Source organism: Cygnus olor, chromosome Z (genome assembly GCF_009769625.2).
Source record: "Cygnus olor isolate bCygOlo1 chromosome Z, bCygOlo1.pri.v2, whole genome shotgun sequence".
Lineage (NCBI taxonomy): Eukaryota > Metazoa > Chordata > Aves > Anseriformes > Anatidae > Cygnus > Cygnus olor.
The window spans coordinates 39,044,786-39,065,755 of NC_049198.1; the positions used below are offsets into that span (position 1 = coordinate 39,044,786).

At 37.3% G+C, this 20,970-nt stretch overlaps 1 protein-coding gene across 3 annotated transcripts in view; it reads left to right on the forward strand.

Annotated features, from left to right (window-relative positions):
- The window catches only part of TRPM3 (transient receptor potential cation channel subfamily M member 3), a 485,203-nt gene that overhangs the window by 348,089 nt on the left and 116,144 nt on the right, over positions 1–20,970 (forward strand). For all 3 annotated transcript variants that reach the window (XM_040540026.1, XM_040540024.1, XM_040540025.1), the window contains exon 6: positions 3,245–3,416. In XM_040540026.1, the coding sequence (XP_040395960.1) occupies positions 3,245–3,416 (172 nt within the window). The remainder of the gene's footprint in view (positions 1–3,244; positions 3,417–20,970) is intronic.

Genomic DNA, 20,970 nt, shown 5'->3' on the forward strand with positions numbered 1-20,970 from the left:
CTCATTGTAAACTACAATGTGAGAACCATGCCTGAGGCAAAGCTGGGCACAGGCATGTTACAGAGGATTTAGACAGGGATGCTTCCAGGATCCTTTAAATTAAACCAAGAACTGATCTATTCCCTGGTGTTCCCCAGAACAGTGAGGCTTCAGATAAGGTATAATTTGAACAACAGCTGCTAGGTCTTTGTGAAGAAAAGCACGCATCTTTCTTTCTCTTTGCACCATAACAGTGAATGCACTAAGTTAGTTGTTAGTTGTAAATGCCTTGCCTTCTTCTAGACTGCACAGATTTGTGTTGGATAGCATGCATAGGGACAGATGGAGGCATGTGCTAGTTGGTGTGGTACTGGACAGCACCCAATCTGGGCTCTCTCTCACTGCATCAGTTTGACAGTCAATGCTAATGAATGATATGCCCCAGTCCTGGGGCATCCAGCACCTGTTTTTTCTTCTGTCACCTATCTCATTAAATTTTGCATATTGTCCATGTTGAGATATCCCAAGTGATTTTTCAGGTATTGTCCCTATGCCGAATCTCATGTGACAATGGGGAATGAAAACCAAGCATAGTGGTGTTTTTAATTCAAGGGCAACCATTGCAGTTGGCCTAGTTCCTCACCTGTTGACAGCCCAAGGGAGCCAGCCCTCGCCCTGTGCAGCATGGATATTGCCCTACAACATTCTGCTTTCACATTCATTAACCCCTATTTAGAAGGGCTATATTGTGCATAAATACTTTCTTTCGACTCTGCAAAGGAAGCTGTCAGGGGGCATTATTTCCTTCTCTCAATTCAGAAAGTGGATCAAAATTATTCGCCCTTCTCAGTGCAGAAAGAGGATGAGAAGAAATTAAAGTCAAACTTTTTCCAACCTTTTAAATTGCCTTTAAAATGTAAAGGATTGAAAAGAACAAAGGAATGGGAACTGCAAGAGTGAGAAACTCAAATCTGCTGAGTGATGTTGTAAAGCAATATGCCTCAAGGAAATAGCCTCAAAGCCTAAGATTTTGTTGCCTTCCTGAAGATTTTTTTATCTTTTATACACAATAGGAGTTTGTGAACTTTATTAAAAAAAATAAATTAAAAAAAAAAAGTTTTTTCTGTTGTTGAACGGTGCATGCTGTGAGCAGTTTGATTGAAAATAATTGTATCCTTGTTTTTATGTCTATAAATTTTATTAATATAATTCGCCTTGTAGTTAATCATCAGACATGGAACCAAAGCATAGCCTTCTAATCTGCTCTTAAGCAGCATTACTATGCCAATTAGTATGTCAACATGTGGAGTCTTTTGTGCTGCATCTTATTAGAAATGTAGGTCAACCTGTCACCCTTAGAAAATCCTGAGATATGGCTCTTGAGGACAAACCACATCCCTTCAGTAAAACTGCATTCACAGCAACAGATTTTCTTTCTTGTAATTGAACAATGAATGGGCAACTCAAGTCATTCCTCTTCTTGCAGATCTTGCTGTCCTGTGCCTTCCATACTGAGAAGACAGGTATCAGTTGCCAAGCTTGTAACTGTTTTAGCTTGGATTTTTTTGTGTGAGAAAGAACCTTCTTTCTCTTTCTGATGGTAGCAAGAGAGACATGGTTCTGTGTCTGTAGAAGCTAGTTAATGAGCATGTTCCAGCAGCATGCTGATAGCTTTTAAGCTATACTCCCCTTGTAGAATAAATGTTTTATGAACGGGACTCCAAAAGAAATAGTATAAAAAGAAACATGAGGCCGAGCTATCACCTGTTCCTGCAGTGTAATGCATGGCCTTGCTGTTGGCCAGCTGCCCTCTCACATTCTCAGAGCTATTTCCTCGCTTTTCCAGGACAGAGAGCTTGCAGAGTACCCTTTGTGGGACAGTTTAGAACAGCAGCAGATGTCCATGGGTTTCTCCTTGCCATTGATGAGTTGACCAAAGTGCTGCAAGAATTCACAAGTGAAATAGATAGGGATCTCTGGCCAAAAAAATTCTAACACATATTTATAAATATTTCTATTTATAAATATATTTATAATTTTTTTTATTTAAAAATAACGTTTGTCAATTAAAGAACTCTTTTGAATAACAGAAAGGGACAGAATTTTAGAAACAAATTAGTAACCATATTTCTGTGTGCAAGCAGTCCTGCCAAAATGTAAGAGTAAACATTTTTGTGCATTAAAAAGGACAAGTTTTTGTTAGATTTCCAAAAAGTACAATGCCAGAGCTGTGAAGGAAATTCCTTGCAGAGGAAGCATAACACAGCTGTTTTGTAACAAGTCACTTCAGCATTTCTTCAGCCAGGACTTCATCTTACAAATTGTCAGTTTTGTCTTTCCGAAAAGAAAATGTATATGTAAACACTGCAGGGAACTATATTTCTATCATATGTATTTGAACTATCAGCCAGAATCCCCCAACACAACACCAATTCTTTTGTCACATCAGTGCAGCCTTATTTATGTAGACTCACTGAAGTAGCTGACAGCCAAATATGACACAGTGCTTTGCTTGGTCTGAGTGGAGGCTATGAGTTGAACAACTCTGCGGTAATTTAATCTGTTTGTCTACAAAAGAGTTTCTCATGATGAAAACAAATCAAAAGGAGTGTAGCAAGTTCCTCAGTGAATGGAAACTTTCTGAAGCTATTGTCAATGTACGTAACTGTCTTTGCACTGCAATAAGAATAACCCACTATTTTTTTTCCAAGAAAATTGAAAATGTGGTGTTATACCATGTTTATACCTCTCCAAGAGTGGCATTCACCTGTGCTGGGGTGTCTGTAGGGGTCTTCCTGAGCTGGTGGCTCTCAATGAGATAAAACAGGGGCCTGGTCCTTGTGGAGGCTATCAAAGAAGAATCAAAGAGTTAAATCAGAAGAGAACAGGGGTTAGGAACACTATTGAAAGACAGCAACAGACAGACTGCATGTGTGTAGTGTCATAGACCTTTGGAGATTATTAGCTGGACTTGTCATTGAAACAGTGGCCATTGATGTAACTGAAACAGATAACTCTGGAAGAATCTTCAAGCAATGTCTGCATTTAAAGAGTCAGTGTTTGTAAAAGGTAGCCACACTGGTTTAAGTGCTAAGGTTATTTTTTATTTTGCACAAGGAAGCAAGCAGTGTTCAAGTGCAATATTTCAATAGTCATTTACAAACTATTTTGTTTTTATTGTCTTGTCAAATGTTATCTTTAACTGATTTAGTTCAGATGGTCTTTTCTGTTTAGTACTATTTTTATTTCTGTCTCTAAAATGCAGGTGGTCCGACCATACCAGACGATGTCCAATCCCATGAGTAAGTTGACAGTGCTCAACAGTATGCATTCTCATTTCATTTTGGCTGACAATGGTACTACTGGCAAATATGGAGCAGAAGTGAAACTCCGTAGACAGCTGGAAAAGCACATATCACTTCAGAAGATAAATACAAGTGAGTAACATTTTCTTTTTTTTTCTTTCTTTTTTCTCTTTTTATTTTATAATTACAATTCTATCAAAGTAACTAATTTTAAATAGACAATAAGGTCTGTATATTCTTGGGAGTAATTCTACTATCTAAAGTGATGAGTATGAGATAATAGAAGCAAATAATAGTGAACAAAGTGAATAAAATTTGATTTCAGAGTACTGTGGGTGAGCATGAAGCATGAAAAGACAAATGAACTTGCTTCTGGCAAGTTTCAAACTATATTTTTGTCAAGGCTCTTGTGGTTCAACTTAGATCTTTGGTACCCCATCTCCTAAAAGCTATATATAGTTCCAGTCCCCTTCATTTCATAATGAAGACAGTAGAATCAATAAGGGCAGAGAAAAGGGTGACCAAAAGTAAGGGAGAGCTTTTCATGACAAGGCCTTTGCAAGTTCTAATATTTGTGGATGTACAGAGGTATATGAAATGACAAATGTGTACGACATTGAAAAGTTTCAGGAGAAATGACTGCACAACTCAAGCAGTCCCAGAGCCAGCAATATTTAGAGGCAGAGAGTGTTTCCACATAAGCGTTACTCTATGTTTGCACTATGTTTCTTAGTCCTAGGCAGCTGTCATTAACCACAGTCTGAAACAGAATATAAGGCCAGATGGTCCTTTGGTCTCTTCTTTTGTGATCATTTTGAGATACCACATTCCACATCATGATCAGACTGAAGCCTCATGTCTTCTCTCAAAGTTGTATCTTTTCTTTTATAAGCATATCCCACTTCTCTACATAAAATGAGAAAAAATATATCATTTGCATAAAAGATTAAATTTCAATATTGGTATTATTATTTCTGTACTATTACAGATGATTAACCTAGGTGGGGAGTTTATTACCTTTTTTGATATTTTGGATATATTTATTTTTTTATTAGTAGTATTTGCTTCTATTTACAATCATTTAGTTTTTAGAAACTTAGGGCTATCAAAAGAGAAAAAGATCTGTTCCGTAAATTGAGCCTAAGACCTACTCAGGGGAAGAAATCTTCCACTGGAAAGTTGCCAGGCAGGAATTTTTTCAGTCTTAGAATCATGGAACCATTTGGTTTGGTAAAGACTTTCAAAATCAAGTCCAACCACCAACCCGACTGAGAAAACCTCAGCGTTGTACCTCCATAAGCTACCTTTAAGAATAAAAACAGAACTTATTTTACAAAGTAATCACAGACAGTCTTTCTGATGCTCTGTAAACATGTAATTTTGAGTCCAGAAAGGTTGATATTTTTGTGATTTGGGCACTTGAAATTGGGATGAGATTAGGAAATACATCTACCCACTGAGACATCAGATGATCTGTATCTTTCTGTATCGTGAGTATAGTCTGTGCTTAAACTGAAATATTTTGATACTTAGATCTTTCAACATCAGTGTGTGAATCAGTTGATTGCAAGTTGCTCTCAAAATGAGAGCAAGCCAGGCTTTTATGTTCTATGATATCAGTGTATACATTGTTTTTTTCTCAGATAGTGTGTATTGTACACACAATTGTGTATGCCTTCTAAGTGGTGTGTTCATGTGTATCCCTAGCAGATGCAGATAGTGTGTTCTAAGCCTAGGCTGACCAGAACAAAGTCATATTTGAAAATGGATTATCATATATGAAATAGCATATATGATATGATAAAACCGAAGAAAACTGTGCCATAAATAGTAATTATTTTGAGGACGCTCAAAAGAAAAATGTCAGCATGTGCAGTTTACAGCAAAATTTTCTCTTAGGAAAAACCTTACATTAAAAAAATAAATCTCTTTAGGGTTTTTACTTAATTCAGATTTATATAAAGCTTTTATCTGCTGAAATGTAACTGATGGAAGAAACTTTGAACTTTGGCAGTTCAAGTCATATGCTTGCCTGACCTCATCAAAAACCTACCAAAAAAAAAAAAATTATATATATATATATATTTTCTCTTTTCTGGTTTCTCTCTGCAGCCTTTCTGTGCCCAGGAGTATGTATTGTCATTTTCTTTCCCCTTTTCTCATGTGACAGAATCACTCTATCATTTAACTTCTTTCTCCCAAATCAGTGTCCTTGACAAATACAAAAATACTTGGTTCTCACAACACTTTCAAAGACAGAAATGTGATAGAACTGCTGAGAGGGAAGGTTGCTGGTGAGATTTCTACACCTACGTCCAGTGACATCCAGAATTTCCATGGTTTCCAGATCTGAGTAACACTATAACTTCAGCGAACAAAATACCTAACACTGTAAGGATCTGGATTTTTTTTTTATGACTTGTTTTGCTTTCTTCTGCTTTAAAAGAAGGTGACTTAGTCCTGCCATGCCCCTAGTTAATAGGAAGGTGACCATATGGATGAGAGAAGGACCACCTGCCCTACTGGGTCAGCCAAACAGATGGCCACCTTTTGATGCCCTTTTTTGATGCCTCAGTCCTAGCAGAGTAGTGGAGGTCTTTGGCCCTCTGTGTGCAGGGGAACTGCTGCAAAGGGATCTTTATCTGAACAGGAATGGGGTTGTGCATGTGTGTCCTTATTTACCATTTTCCAGTAGTAAACGTGGATTGGGGGAAAAAAAGATGACAGAGTTAAAATTCTGTTCACTGGAGAGCTGTGAAAATAAAGTTTTTAGTTAATCACAGAAAAACAAAACAAAACAAAACAAATAACAAAAAAAATAGGGCACTGAAAACCGGGACAGGTACAGGAACAAATAGACAGATTGTAACTTCTTATTTCACAGCCTGTCCCTGGACAATAGTACTGAAAGCAGATTTTATTCTTATTTTTAAGCCTATCTGACTTTTACAAACCAGCCTTGTCACTTCTTATTTTCTTTACTTTGCTTTAACTGTATCTTTTTTCAGAGCAGTGATAGCTCTTCTAGATGTTTGGGATCATATGCTATTCACAAAGAGAAACTTCAAGCTTCTGCTCACCTATTAAAGACACAGAAAACTGTATTCCTCTCAAATACATTAAGAAAGTAGCAGTCTCTCTTCTTATAAAACTTAAGATTAAATCAGGCCAGTAAGTATGCCAGATAGTTCTAAAACCCTTTTTCTTCCTAATATGACATCACTCCAAGTCATACAGCAATATCTAAATTCCTGAATGAATGTCACTGTTATAGAATAATAATAATAATAAAAAGCTTGCCTTAAACACATATGAATTTATAGAATATAACAACTAAAGAAAAATAAAGATTTTATTGAATACTGTTTCCCTTGCACCTTTTTCAACTTTTACCACTTCCCTAGCCATTGTTTTGTCCAAAACGAGTATTAAACAAACAAACAAACAAACAAACAAAAAAAAAGTCAGTTTGACACTTCAGTGCTCAGGACAGGTCCTTCATGCTGTCACAAGTAAAGAGGATTTTACCACAGTTCAGTAACAGTTCCTTGAGGTGAGCCTCTAGTTTTCTCAAAATTACAAAGTTTTGAAATGAGTCATTTTGCATTAAAAAATGTTAAAAGTAAGATGAACTTGTCTAACACTGTTTCAAGTTCAAAAGTAAATATTGAAAGTGATCTGAGTCTGGTGCTACCACTTTTTTAATACCCCTTCAGGTAATTGTAGGCAGATAATGGATACCTTTTCAAAAACATTTTCAAAAAGTTAAACGATCCTTGCTTTCTTAAATTCTCTCTGCCAGATATATTTTCTAGGCCACTATATAGTTTAACACTTTTTCTCTGGATACTTTGCAGTGTCTCGTGCCTCTTGAAGTAGATGGCCCAAATTTAAATCCTGTTTTCCAAATACAGACCTAACAGTGAACATGATAAGGAGGTTAAAATCTCTTACACTTGACAGAATTCTCTAATATAGCACAGTGCATAGTTTGTATTGTATGAACTGAGAGCATGCAGTTGGATCACATTCGGATTGCCATCTGCTGTAACCCCAAGTTTCTTTCATAAGGATTTAGTTATCTGATTAGGAAATATATATATATATATATTTTTCAGGCAAAAAGTCACTACAGTAGGTTGACGTGCCATGTTTTTTGTATATTTTGTAAATATGTAGAATAATGTTTTTTCCTTATCAAATGGGACCTAGAAATACTTCATATTATGTAAGAAGATCCTTTACCGATGCTTACAGATTCTCTCTTCCAAAATCCTACCAAAAGTTTCACTCTTTTGGCTTTGCACTCATGTTTGCACATTTCCATTCATTGAAAAACATTAAAGTTTGCATATTCACCATTCATTCCTGTTGTTTGCATTAAGACCTTCAGTTCTTGTGGTATAATTTCTACTATTAACTGAATACTCAGTCAGTTACTACTAACTGAAATATTCTCAAATTTTTGAAGTGCTTTTGGCATGGTTACCAAGCACTTCTAACATGAACACACTACTTTGCTTCATGTGAGTGAACTTCTTGGAGCCGTAGAGAAAGGCAAGGACACAAGTGATTTATTAAAAAAAAAAAAAAAAAGAGGAAAAAAAAAAAAAGATGATCACACATAGTCTATGCAAAAAAAAATTAAAAAAAATTGAATGAAAAAGAATGTAAATTAATTAAGAATGTTTTCAGTTTTTCTTAAGAAGAATATATGTCTTTCAGCAGAATAAGAATCTTTGTATAGGACATATCAGTACCTACACACCAATAATAAAATTTGTGTTTGGCATGTGTTATGAAGCAGTAATGTGCTCGGAGTAGTGATTCAGAGGGCAGAATAAGAGGTTTGTGTGATGTCTGACAAGCAGTCTTGAATGTATATTCATCAAGTATTAGTGACATTTTTCTTTTATATCCAAATATCTTTCTTATGTTGCAAACTTCATCTATCAAAAGATTTAAATCTTGGCCAGAATTTTCTGTTTTCTGTACTTATGCAACGGAGATTTTACATTTTTTAAATTTATTTTGGAAATTCTTGAACTCCAACCAGTGAAGCAATCACAGAATCACAGAATGGCCAAGGTTGGAAGGGACCTCTGAAGATCGTCTAGTCTAATGCCCCTGTCAAGCAGGATCACCTAGAGCACATTGTCCAGGATGGCATCCAGGCGGGTTTTGAATATCTCCAGAGAAGGAGACTCTATAACCTCTCTGGGCAACATGTTCCAGTGCTCTGTCACCCTCACAGTAAAGAAGTGCCCCCTCATATTCAGCCAGAACCTCCTGTGCTTCAGTTTGTGCCCATTGCTTGGAACAATTGAAAAGAGACCAGCTCCATCATCTAGACATCCTCCCCTCAGATATTTATATACAATGATGTGGTCTCCCCTCAGTCTTCTCTTTTCCAGGCTAAACAGAATCACAGAATCACACAGAATCACAGAATTGTAGGGGTTGGAAGGGACCTCGAAAGATCATTGGGTCCAACCCCCCTGCCAAAGCGGGTTCCTTAGAGCAGTCTGCCCAGGTAGGCGTCCAGACGGGCCTTGAATATCTCCAGAGAAGGAGATTCCACAACCTCCCTGGGCAGCCTGTTCCAGTGCTCCATCACCCTCAGTGTGAAGAAGTTCTTTCGCATGTTGGTGCGGAACTTCCTGTGCTCCATCTTGTGGCTATTACACCTTGTCCTGTCCCCACAAACCATTGAAAAGAGGTTGGCCAAATCCCTCTGTCTCCCCCACCTCAGGTATTTATACACATTGATGAGATCCCCTCTCAGTTTTCTTTTCTCCAGGCTGAACAGACCCAGGTCTCTCAGCCTTTCTTCATAGAGAAGATGCTCCAGGCCCCGTATCATCTTTGTGGCCCTCCGCTGGACTCTTTCCAGGAGATCTCTGTCTTTTTTGTACAAGGGAGCCCAGAACTGGACACTGCACTCCAGGTGAGGCCTGACCAGGGCAGAGTAGAGGGGGAGGATCACCTCCCTTGACCTGCTGGCCACGCTCCTTTTAATGCATGCCAGAAGCCCATTGGCCCTCTTGGCCACCAGGGCACACTGCTGGCTCATGGTCAACCTGTCGTGCACCAGGAACCCCAGGTCCTTCTCCTCAGAGCACCTCTCCAGCAGGTCGTCCCCCAGCCTGTACTGATACATCCGGTTGTTCCTTCCCAGGTACAGGACTCTACACTTGCTCTTATTAAACCTCATTTAGTTTCTTCCTGCCCATCTCTCCAGCTGGTCTGTGTCTCGCTGAATGGCAGCACAGCCTTCTGGCATGTCAGCCACTCCTCCCAGCTTTGTGTCATCAGCGTACTTGTTGAGGGCAGACACTATTCCCTCATCAAGGTCGTCGATGAAGATGTTGAACAAGACCAGACCCAGCACCGACTCCTGGGGAACACCGCTAGTCACAGGTCTCCAGCCAGACTCTGTGCCGCCAATCACCACCCTAAAAACAGGCCCAGTTCTCTCAGCCTCATACAACAGGTGCTCCAGTCCCCTCATCATCTCAGTAGCCATCCTCTGAGCTTACTACAGTAGCTCTATGTCCCTCCTGTACTGGGGAGCCCAGAACCGGACACAATACTCCAACTCTGGCTTCACCAGGACTGAGTAGAGGGGGGTGATCACCTCCCTTGACCTTCTGGCAACATTTCTGAATGCACCCAGGATAACATTGGCCTTTTTGGCCACAAGGACACATTGCTGACTCAACTATGTTCAAATTAGGGTTAACAGCTACCCGCAGAGATTAAAAAGTAGAAAGATTTAATGATTCCTCTAATAATATTAAAGAGGCTCATTTACTTGTCAGGCTGGACTACTTAGATTTATGACATTTTATCGCATAAAATACAACCTTGGGAAGGGCAGAGAAGTGAAAAGGCAAAAAGACTTTACCATTATGAGGAATTAAGATAACAAGGATAGATAATATAGTTTAGACTAGCCTTTAGTTTGGGGGGTGGGAGGGGAGTGGTGGAGAAGGTGGCATTTTTCACTATGGAAATTCTTTATTCTTCTTAAAATTAGTGACATTAGCTTCTTTTTAAGGAAGATTTGGGGGTGGGTGGGGAGGAGTTCTCTTTTCCATGAGACTCCAAAGCACGGTAAATATTAAAATGTATGCCAAAGGTACATTTGAAACAAGAATGTTAAGCCAGTGGAATAAAGGTGAAGTGTGTTTAATTGTAAGCAGACTCCTTCTAAAGTCAGAATATTTTAAGTAGACTTGTTTATTCTATATCTTTCATAAACTCCTTTAATCAGAACACTCTTTTAACATGTATGAAGCGTTCACAAACAGAAAGTGGACATACTGGTGTATAGTCTTCAAAACCATAGTGGTTTATACATCAGAAGAATTTTATCTGTGTGCCAGCCTTCTGGAAGAGGTGAACTGTAACACAACATTTTGAAGAACAAGATGTATATTTTTGTTAAAGCCAAATGTCCACATTAAAATTGTCACTATTAATATATATAGTGATCTTCAATACTACTTTTCATATCCTACTCTTATGTTGTAACATTAACACCTTAAGTGTTACCTCCATTATGCTTCATCTTCTCTGAACCATGTAAAAATAACAGAAAAAATATACATCCTTTACTGCATTTGTTTTAGGTCTGGTGTCTTTCCCACAAACACTAAAGTTCTCAGTGTTTTGGTTTCATTTCCCTCAATGAAAATAAGCACAAACCTCTGTGCAGTTTGACCTAGAACCATTCTGCACTTCTGAATCAATTCCAGGCACTGAAGCATTCAATGCACTTTGCATTTTTTGGAAAGATTACCACACACAAAAAAATCCTTAGGTTATGTAGGTCCACCTTGTGATGTTATTATTCTTTTAACTGGTATGTTTCTGGAAGAATTGTCTCCTAGACCGTATAAGGCTTCATGTTGAATATTACTACTCATTATCAATCTGCAATTGTTCTCATTTTAAACATGCTGTTGAGTGTTGAAGATCTGGCCTGCCTTTAGAGTATACTTTTCGAAAACAGAGAGGCATTGGTATCTGTGTCCTTGTATTTGGTCTGCCATTCTTTATAATGTTGGTGAATGTAGATGAGTTCTGGTAGGCCTGTGAAAAGAATTTATTCCTGAGTAAAGAATAGATGGAAAAGTTGGGTGATTTGATTGGATAAATGAGGCAATTTGGCAGGTAATATGTCGACAGTGTCTGTTCATGTGACCCGTGGACTTCCCTTTGTCATCCTATGCCTGAGAATATATGAAGGGGGCTGGGAAGGCAAAGGGACGTTCAACTGTCATCACTGGCATCTTCTCTGACCATTGCACCATCATCAAATGCATTGGAATTCTCATTTGCTTCAGATTTTTCCTTCATATTCTGTGCACCCCTAGGTGCATTTTCATAACTACATAGCTAGGGAGATGTGGGTACAGATTTCCTTCTAGGGGTAGGAATCTGTTGTAAATTGGACTTCAGTGAAACCTGAGGAAACCTCAGAACTGTTTGAAGCCTGACTGGTGTCAGGGTTTGTTAGAGATCAGAAACATGAGCCTTTTTCATTGGAAGCTTTGTGATGCTGGTGGATCAGGCACTGGAGTTAAAAATATCTCAGAAAGTTCTGAGAAAGCACATACAGGTTAAAAATTGTTCCTGAGGAACAGATAAATAAGTAATTGGTAGAGTACAAAAGGATCTATATATTCCTCTAATAAACCTGATTTTCATCAGATGTGTTTGTTGAAAACATATTTGTTCTCATATGATTGATATACACGCAAAAATAAATTGGTCATTTTAAGTCTATTGTCAGAAATTTTAGATTTACTGAATTCACTGCAAAAATCAGAATGAAGACATAAATCTAAGAAATGGAAATTATTTGGGGTGAATACTCTCTAGAAATATTTCTGCTCTTCATTTTCCAGAACAGGTGTGAAAGGAGAGATAATTTTTAGACATAGCATCCAATATGTTGACAAATACGCAAAATATAACAAGGACAAACTCCCCAATATGTAATCTGAGGCAGTGTAAAATTTGGTTATGTTACTGTAATAAGTTTTATAAAGTGATTACTATAATATGTGGTGGTGCTCATACACAAAGGAACCAGAGAAGGTGTGAAGGAAGAGAAGACTGTGAAAATTCCTAAACTGTAATTGTTCCTGAGTCTCTTAGGTCATTAACTACAGCTGGTGAACTCTGAGAAAAGCAAAACAAGTTCTGTGGTACTGGCAAAATAAATAAGTGGAATTTGAAAACATAGGGTATGTTTTAACTGAAATCTGTTAAGGTTCTTCTACTTTGAATGTAGTGCAAGTTTTGAACTAAATATTGCCATCTTGCAGGAAGTAACCAAACAGGTTATTACTGGGTTGTGAGATTCAGAAATCTCAAGGTTTAGTTTCAGATTTAGTTTTTTAGTTTCCAAGATTTAGGTGTTTTTTTAGAGTCTTGCCTCTTTTGAGGACTTTCTAAGTTTTCTGTCCTTTTTTAATGACAGGAATGAAAAGTGAAAGAGGGCTTCATACATTTTTCCATCATTTTTTCTTATTGCCAGTTTTTAAGATCGTCTATATTAAATAAAGATATGGTCCAGGTGTTGGATCCACAAACTTGTCTGTCAATGCCACATCTGGTAGGTGTATAGATGTCAGTGACCATCAGTTTTGCTCCACACCAGGTTGTTTACCACTCCCAAATGTCTAATATGGCATGAAGAACGTGTTTCCCTGAACTCTGAAAATTAAGAGGAGGAGACCTACGGGTGTTCTATCCTATAGTTTTCTGAAATCCAGATTGGTTGCACAAAAAGCTGGAGAACATACAATAACATATTTTCTGCAAATACTTGTCCCCAGAAAAAAATTCTTCATTTTGGGGTAGGTGCATCTACAGAATGAGTTTTGCTTACTTGTGTGTGACTGTATTGGGAAGAGTTACCAGTAGGCAAACCTTTAATATTTCCATTCAGCTGTCAGTCTGATCTTGAGGTTGCTCTTTAGCAACTGAGACACTGTAGCTGTAGGCATCCAGAAAATGACTGGAGAGAGAGTTACTAATACACTATAGAATAATAGAATAATTGAATCATAGAATGGCTTGGGTTGGAAGGGGCCTTAATGATCATCTACACCAGTAGAATAGTCACAGTCCCCAACACCCCAGGCAAATCCAAATAATTACTAAATTCTCCAGCTAAAATTTCCAATAGAAACAGCAAGTAGGTCTATGGGAACCCTAGACCAGCATTTCTTGCCTAATAGTGGAGCAAGGGTGACCTACATGAAATTAGCACTATATCTGCCACTACCCAGTGTTAAGAAGCAGAAATTAAACACATTTCTGTCAGGGATATTGAACATCTCAGGATGTTGTTGGGTGTTTTTTTTTTGTTGGTGGTTGTGGTGCTGCTGGTTTTGTGTTGTTTTTGTGTGTTTTTTTTTTTCACTGATCTCAGGGGTGAACTTAGAAGTTATATATAACCTACTGGTATATTCCAGTTATTTTTATAAACACACTTACATACATGAGTAGTAAATTTATTTAGTAGTAAATAAGTCATTTTTTTCATTTGTTGGTCTACAAAGCAATGGATAACCCATGTTTAGCTCTTCATTAAAAGAATTAGTAATAATTTATAGGGCTGCTATAGATTATTTATAAATATGCTCACATTCTAAAATATTAATGTTTTTCAGAGAAATGGAAAACAAAGTAAGGCTTCTGCAAAACGTGATAGGTTTTTTTAAATCTCTTTTCACACTGCACTGAGTGTTAGGCAAAGTATTTCTTTGCTTCCATTTCCATATTCATTCATTTCTCCTAGGTTATTGTTTTAACTTACATATTTATGCAGTACCTCTCTGTCAAGGGGAAAACGGGATTATTTTTCTGTATAATAACATCAAGTCCTACAAGTTGCCACTTGTGCATATCAGAATGAATGTTCTGGTATGTACATACCTGTGTGGAATCACAGTTGCCAGAAAGTCTTTCAATGGCTGTGTTGCTGGCCACAAAAGTAATAAGACAGTAATAAAGCTTCAGGTTGATTGTATAAAAATTCTGCATTATATTGCAGTCTGCTTTACAATCTTACACCAACCATATCCACAATAACTGACTCTGTGAAACTTACCAGTCTTGTCTACCCTACAACAAGCTATGCTTACAGACTTAAGTGCACTAAATAAAAGTTATTATTTTAGAAATTAAGACAGGGATGAGCCTTAGAGTACTCACAGGTCTTCTGTACTATTTCTTCTTTTTGGATGAATGGCTACACAAAGTGGAAATTAAAATAGTGTTTTGCCTGTTTTCTGTTAGTTAGGTCATGAGAAACTACCTTTCTTTTTTGTATTTAGAGCAGGGAAGCTAGGACTTCAGTATGTGACATGAAGACCATAGTAAATGAGAAATATTAATATGCAAGTTTGTGCAAGATGTTTCACACCTGAATACATGTTGAATATTTCCTTTGAAAGTTTGAGAAAAATCTCCTTTCTGGCTCTCAGGCTATTTTCAATAACATACAATAAGAAATGTGAGGCTGTTCTTGAGTAGGCAAATCTTTGATATTCATCAGTTCTTTGTTGTCTTGAAACAAGTGTGTTAACCTAGCAATAAACCTTACAGTGATTATATAATAGTCATCATTCTCAAGTCTGTAGATACATTGCTAGACAAGAAAGTTTTTCTATATTCCAATAGACCAGGGCAAAGAATTTGCTGAAACCAAAGCTCATCCAAAAAATGCTGAATAAAAAATAATAAATATAAAAACTTAAAAAAAAATTCTCCATGTAACTACCAGATGACTTGAAAATACCATAACATTTTAAAAGACATTTAAAGAAGACATTTAGAACATTTAAAAGAAGATGAGCCTTTTTCTACAAAGGATATACTTTAAAAGAAAAAAAAAAAAGAAAAAAAAAAAGCTCAGTAGTATGTTCTTTATTGCTTTCTAAGAAATAGAGAAACATATAGATCTTTGAAACTTAATTGGTCCAATGCCAGTGGTCAAGTCATTGGTGACAGTTATAGCATGTTATCCTTTCCAGAGAAGGGTAATCTGTGATTTCAGAATGCACAATATTTCAACAGAGGATATCACTGCTATTATATTTGACAGAACCACAAAATTATAAAATAACAGAATCACAGAATAATTGATTTTGGAAGGGAACTTTGGAGGTCATCAAATCCAATCACCCTGTACAAGCAGAGACACAGACCAGATTGCCCAGAAACATATGTGTACATATCTCCATGGTATGTACATGTTTCCAGTTATCAAAATGTGGAACACAATTTCTAACAGTACATAATTTTCAATTGCCTAGTGAAAACAGCAATGATATCAGAGATAGCCCCACAAGATATTGATAAGGATGGAACACGTTCAGAGAAGAGCAATAACGCTGGTGAAAGGACTAGAACGCGAGACATATGAGGAGGAAATGGAGGCTATTTAGTCTGGAGAAAAGGAAGCTGAGGGGAGACCTCATCACTCTACAACTACCTGAAAAGAGGTTGTAGTGAGGTGGTCAGTCTCAGCGTAGTGAGGGTATCAGCATCTTTTCTAAGGCGACAAGGGATAGGAGATGAAGAAAAGGCCTCAAGTTGCACAAAAGGAGCTTTAGACTAGAAGTCAGGAGGAATTTCTTCAAAGAGTTGTGTAACGTTGAAACAGACTGCCCAGGGAATTGGTTGAGGCTGCATCCCTGGAAGTATTTAAAAGATGTGTGGATGTGGCACTTAGGGACATGGTTTAATGATAGACTTGGTAGTGTTAGGTGATGGCTGGACTTGATGATCTTAAGGGGCTTTTCCAACCTGAATGATTCTATAATTCTAAGACGAGTGTTATCCTTAGTTTTGCCCAAACCAGTGGGTAAATTCCATTAAAAAAAAAAAAAAATGAAAGGAAAACTTATTGCTTGTTGAAATATTAGACTGTCGTTTTAACACTGGGCACAAAGTTGCTACTTTCTGATTGTGTGCTAGGAAAAAGCAACTTTAGTATTTTAGTCCAGCTTTTCCTCATCTTGGTTTTATCTCTGCATTGACTCCTTTCTGACAATCTCTACTCAAGCAAGAAACTCTATCTATAATGGTGATATTCTTTGCTGTAAAAAGAATGTATTACCATCAGATTTGGCATCTCAAATCTCAGTAATTCCCTTAACGGTTGGTGTGGCTGAAACAAGAGGCTTCTTGTGAATGTATCAGGCACTTCCCACCAATTCTTTGTGAGCTACCGTATATTGTACATGTGTTAGAGAATAAGCTGAAATAGTTATTTGCAGAGAATTTCTAACTTATGTGTTTTTTAGAGAGATATGGAGAAATAAAAAAAATTCCAAGCATCAATTAAAGAGAAGTCTTCATCAGCTACCTTTATCCCAATATCAGACGTTCTGCCTTATCTAGCATCATATTCCAACATTTTTCAAATTGGTCCAGTGTTACAGTAAGGTAAAACATGATCAGTTCACAATTACATTAATACAAAATTGTTAACAAACATGGCACTAATATTAGTAATTAGTAATAGTCAGTCAATCTCTTCCTACACATTGAAATGTTTTCTGTAGACCCTCTGAATTTGTTTCCAAACTTCTAATATGTACTTTTTAATTTTGTCTCCTTGCTAAAGAAAAGATATATTTATATTTTTCCAAACCCAAATGATTAGTGGAGAATGGTGAAAATGACAAAGGAAAAAAAAAAAAAGAATCTATTCACTAAAACCAAGGGAGGATTTCCAAAAAGAATTAAAAAATAAGATATAAAAATCAATTTCATGTTTAAATCTTTTCTGATTCACAAAGAAATCCGCAGTAATAATTGAAAGAGTTGTATTTCAATCTGAAATGTAACCACACAGAGTAAATTGGTTAACTTTTATTTCTTTAAACTCAAAGCTAGAGTTTCATTGGAAAGTGGATTTGGAGAGAAGTTGCCATTTAGAGGGACCTCGACAGGCTTGAGAGGAGAGGTGGGCCTGTGAGAGCCTCATGAGGTTCAACAACGCCAAGTGCAAGGTCCTGCATCTGGCTTGGGGCAATCCCAAGCACAAATACAAGCTGGGCAGAGAATGGATTGAGAACAGCCCTGATGACAAGGACCTGGTGGTGTAGGTTGATAAGAAGTTTGACATGAGCCATCCATGTGTGCTTGCAGCCCAGCAAGCCAACCATACCCTGGGCTGCATCAAAAGCAGCGTGGCCAGCAGGTCAAGGGAGGTGACTCTCCCACTTTACCCCACTCTTGTGAGACCCCACCTGGAGTACTGTGTTTAGCTCCGGAGCCCCCAGCACAAGAAGGACAGGACATGGCCTTATTAGTATGAATCCAGAGGAAGGCCATGAAGATGGTAAGAGGGCTGGAGCACCTCTCCTATGAAGACAGGCTAAGGAAGTCATTCAGCTTGAAGAGAAGGCTCTGGGGAGACCTCATTGCAGCTTTGCAGTACCTAAAGGGGGCCTACAGGAAAGCTGGGGAGGGACTTTGTCAGGGAGCGTAGTGATAGGACAAGGAGGAATGACTTTAAACCAAAAAAGGGTAGGTTTAGATCAGATATAAGGGGAAGAAAATCTTTACTATGATGGTGGTGAAGCACTGGAACAGGTTGCCCAGAGAAACTGTGGGTGCTCCATCCTTGCAAGTGTTCAAGGCCAGGCTGGATGGGGCTTTGAGCAACCTGGTCTAGTGGGAGCTGTCCCTACCCATGGCAGGGGGGATGGAATTAGATGATTTGTAAGCTCCCTTCCAACTCAAACCGTTCTATGATTCTATGATTCTGTTGTGTTATTAGCCTCAAATTAAAAGATTGTCTTCATGTTAGGTGTGATCACTGGATCATCAGGATCAGGAAACAGAAATAATACCATCTGATTTACAACAGTGAAACACAACTGGAGCACTTGCACAGAAGTGTTTCAGTGGACTACAATAGAACTGCTGTGACTACAGAGGTTAAAAATAATTTACAAAAAAATAAAAAGAAATAAAAATAAAAAATAAAAATAGAAGAAAAAAAAGGAAAAGTAGTTTTAGAAATGCTTTCAAACTTCCCATTCTTTAGCCAAAAAAAAAAGACAAAATTATTCCATCTGTAAAAGGTAGCTGTCATCATTTACATCATTAGAATTACCTAACTGATAAATATCCAGCAGATACCACCAAGAGCGAACAAATTTCTAGTAATCTGAAAGAACCTGGTTTAGAAAAGTTTGACGTAGCTAATGTGACTGTATCTATAATGATTACTGAGCATCATTCCAAACTTCATTTCAAAGTTTTTACCTTTTAGGCCTATTAGACTTCATTTCTTTGACAGCCAGAAATCTCATTCTGAACTCAATTTAAAACAATTAATGGTCAATATCTGTCTATTCTTGTGAAGAAATTGTTTTTTTAAAATATTTCTTATCTTTCCTAATGAGCTTGATGTCATGGTGGTATTCATACATATTCATTCACTCTTCAGCACACTAAAGAAAATGAGCCAAGCTCACTTATAAAGTTGTCTTAAGATGAATGGGTCTTAGCTACACACATAATTCTGCATGAACCGTGCTAGGCAGCTGAACTCCACAACCACTCTCTCACTCCACCTCCTCAGAAGAGGAGAGGAAGAAGTAAAGGAAAGAACAACTCATAGGCTGAGATAAGGATAATTTAATTAAAGGGAAAAATAATTATTAAAGAAAGATTATTATTAATTAAACAATTTAACTAAAGGAAAAAAAAAGGTAAAGGGGAAAAGGGAGGGGAAAAGGGGAAAAAAAAATCAAAACAAGTAAAGGCTGTGTGGAAGTGCAGAGGAAAGAATTTACTCTCTACTTCCCACAAATAAGTGATGCTTGACTACGTCCTTGAAGCAGGGCCTCAATGTATGTGGCCTTTGTTCGGGAGGACAGACATTTTCGCAACGAGAGCCCACCCCTCCCTTCTTCTTCCTTTTTCCACCTTTTATTGCTGAGTATGACATCATATGGTATGGAATATCCTTTTGGTTGGTTTAGGTCAGCTGCCCTGGTGATGTTCCTTTCTCACTTTTTGCCCACCCCTGCTATGGGTCTTTGTCTTGTCTGTGGAGAAACTGTCCCAAAGGCTTCATGACCTCATAGAACAAGCATCTCTTTCCTCATCCAGACAGAGTGATATTTCAGCCACTGAGGGTTAGAGAGAGTCCTGATGCTGTGCCAGCACTGCTCAGCAGCAGACTCAACACTGGTGTGATACCACTGCTGTTCTAGCTACACATGCAGAGCACAGCACTGTATGGGCTGCTGCAGGGAAAGTTAACATCCCAGCCAGACCCAGTACAGTGGCTTACATGTTGGCAATGATGCACCCAAATTTCCTTCTGTATTTCTGTATTTCAGGACCTAAGCTACCTTCTTCAAAGACATGCAACACCAATGATAGATCTCCTGTGGTCAGCTTTATCACACCTTTCTCTTTTCCAGTATTCCCTTCTAATGACTTCCCAGTTTGCAGTAGATTTTATTAATCCCCAGATAATAGGTACTTTGCATCTTGCACTATGAACTTGCTACATTTCTATCACTCAATCCATTATGTCATTCAGCCACCCCTTTACAAATATTACTTCTTAATTTTACCTTATCAGAAGCTGCCAAATCACTTCTACTTCCTGTTCTAAAGTCATTAATAATGCTGAGAGGATGAGTGCAAATTCTTTATGAAACTGTTGGTGCTAGACTTTCTCATACAATGCTACTCCTTAGTAAATTATATACTTTCACATTTTTTCCATTTTTATTCATTTTGTTTATATATATATATATATATATATAGACATAATAGCAAATACTTTACAAAATGCAACCTTGTTAGAGTTAGGCTTTAAAAAAAAAAAAAACTTTTTTTTAGTTATCCGTAATGAAATAAAAAGGGTCGTTCTAGTTATATTCCAGAGGAAAATACTACACTTCTGAAGAGAATGTTGATGTAAAATTTCAGTGAATTGTGTGCATACTAGACAGATCTCACAGTAGATCAGTCTTTAGAGAAAGGAGGGATGAACCAAGAACAGTGAAGGGAGATCTTTATTCTACTACCACAAATGTGTATCTTAAAAAATAATAGTAATTATAATCAACGGAAGAAAAAATACTAAAAGCATCAGCTATATGATACAATGTATATAAAGAAAAGTTTCGTAAGTATTGATATAAAATTCATAAAATTTGGTGACTTTGACATTCTAGCCAGACGACTAGAAATAAAACAACTCCTTATCTTACATTAAAATCTTAACTGAAGAGTGTCTCATCAGCCACTACGTGATTACACTGGGATATTTCTTAAATAAAAGTATTTAAGTCAGTTAATTTAATTTTTACTCATCATCTGTTAGCAATTGCCATACTACAAATTTTTCTCACACTAGACATAAATATAAACAGCATTTCTTTTGTCATCTAGTGGCAAAGGAAAACCTAGGCAGATTTGTGAATTGAGGTTCTCTGATGAAAACTCAAGTGCAAACAGATGTATTATATTAATTGTATTGATATGATGTGGAATAAAATCATAATATCTGTAAGATTCTTAGGATTTTTTATTATTTTTAATATTTAGAATGTTCTCATAAGAGGTGTGATTTTATAAATGATAAAAATTAATGAGTAAGTCAAATAAATAAGTAACCCAA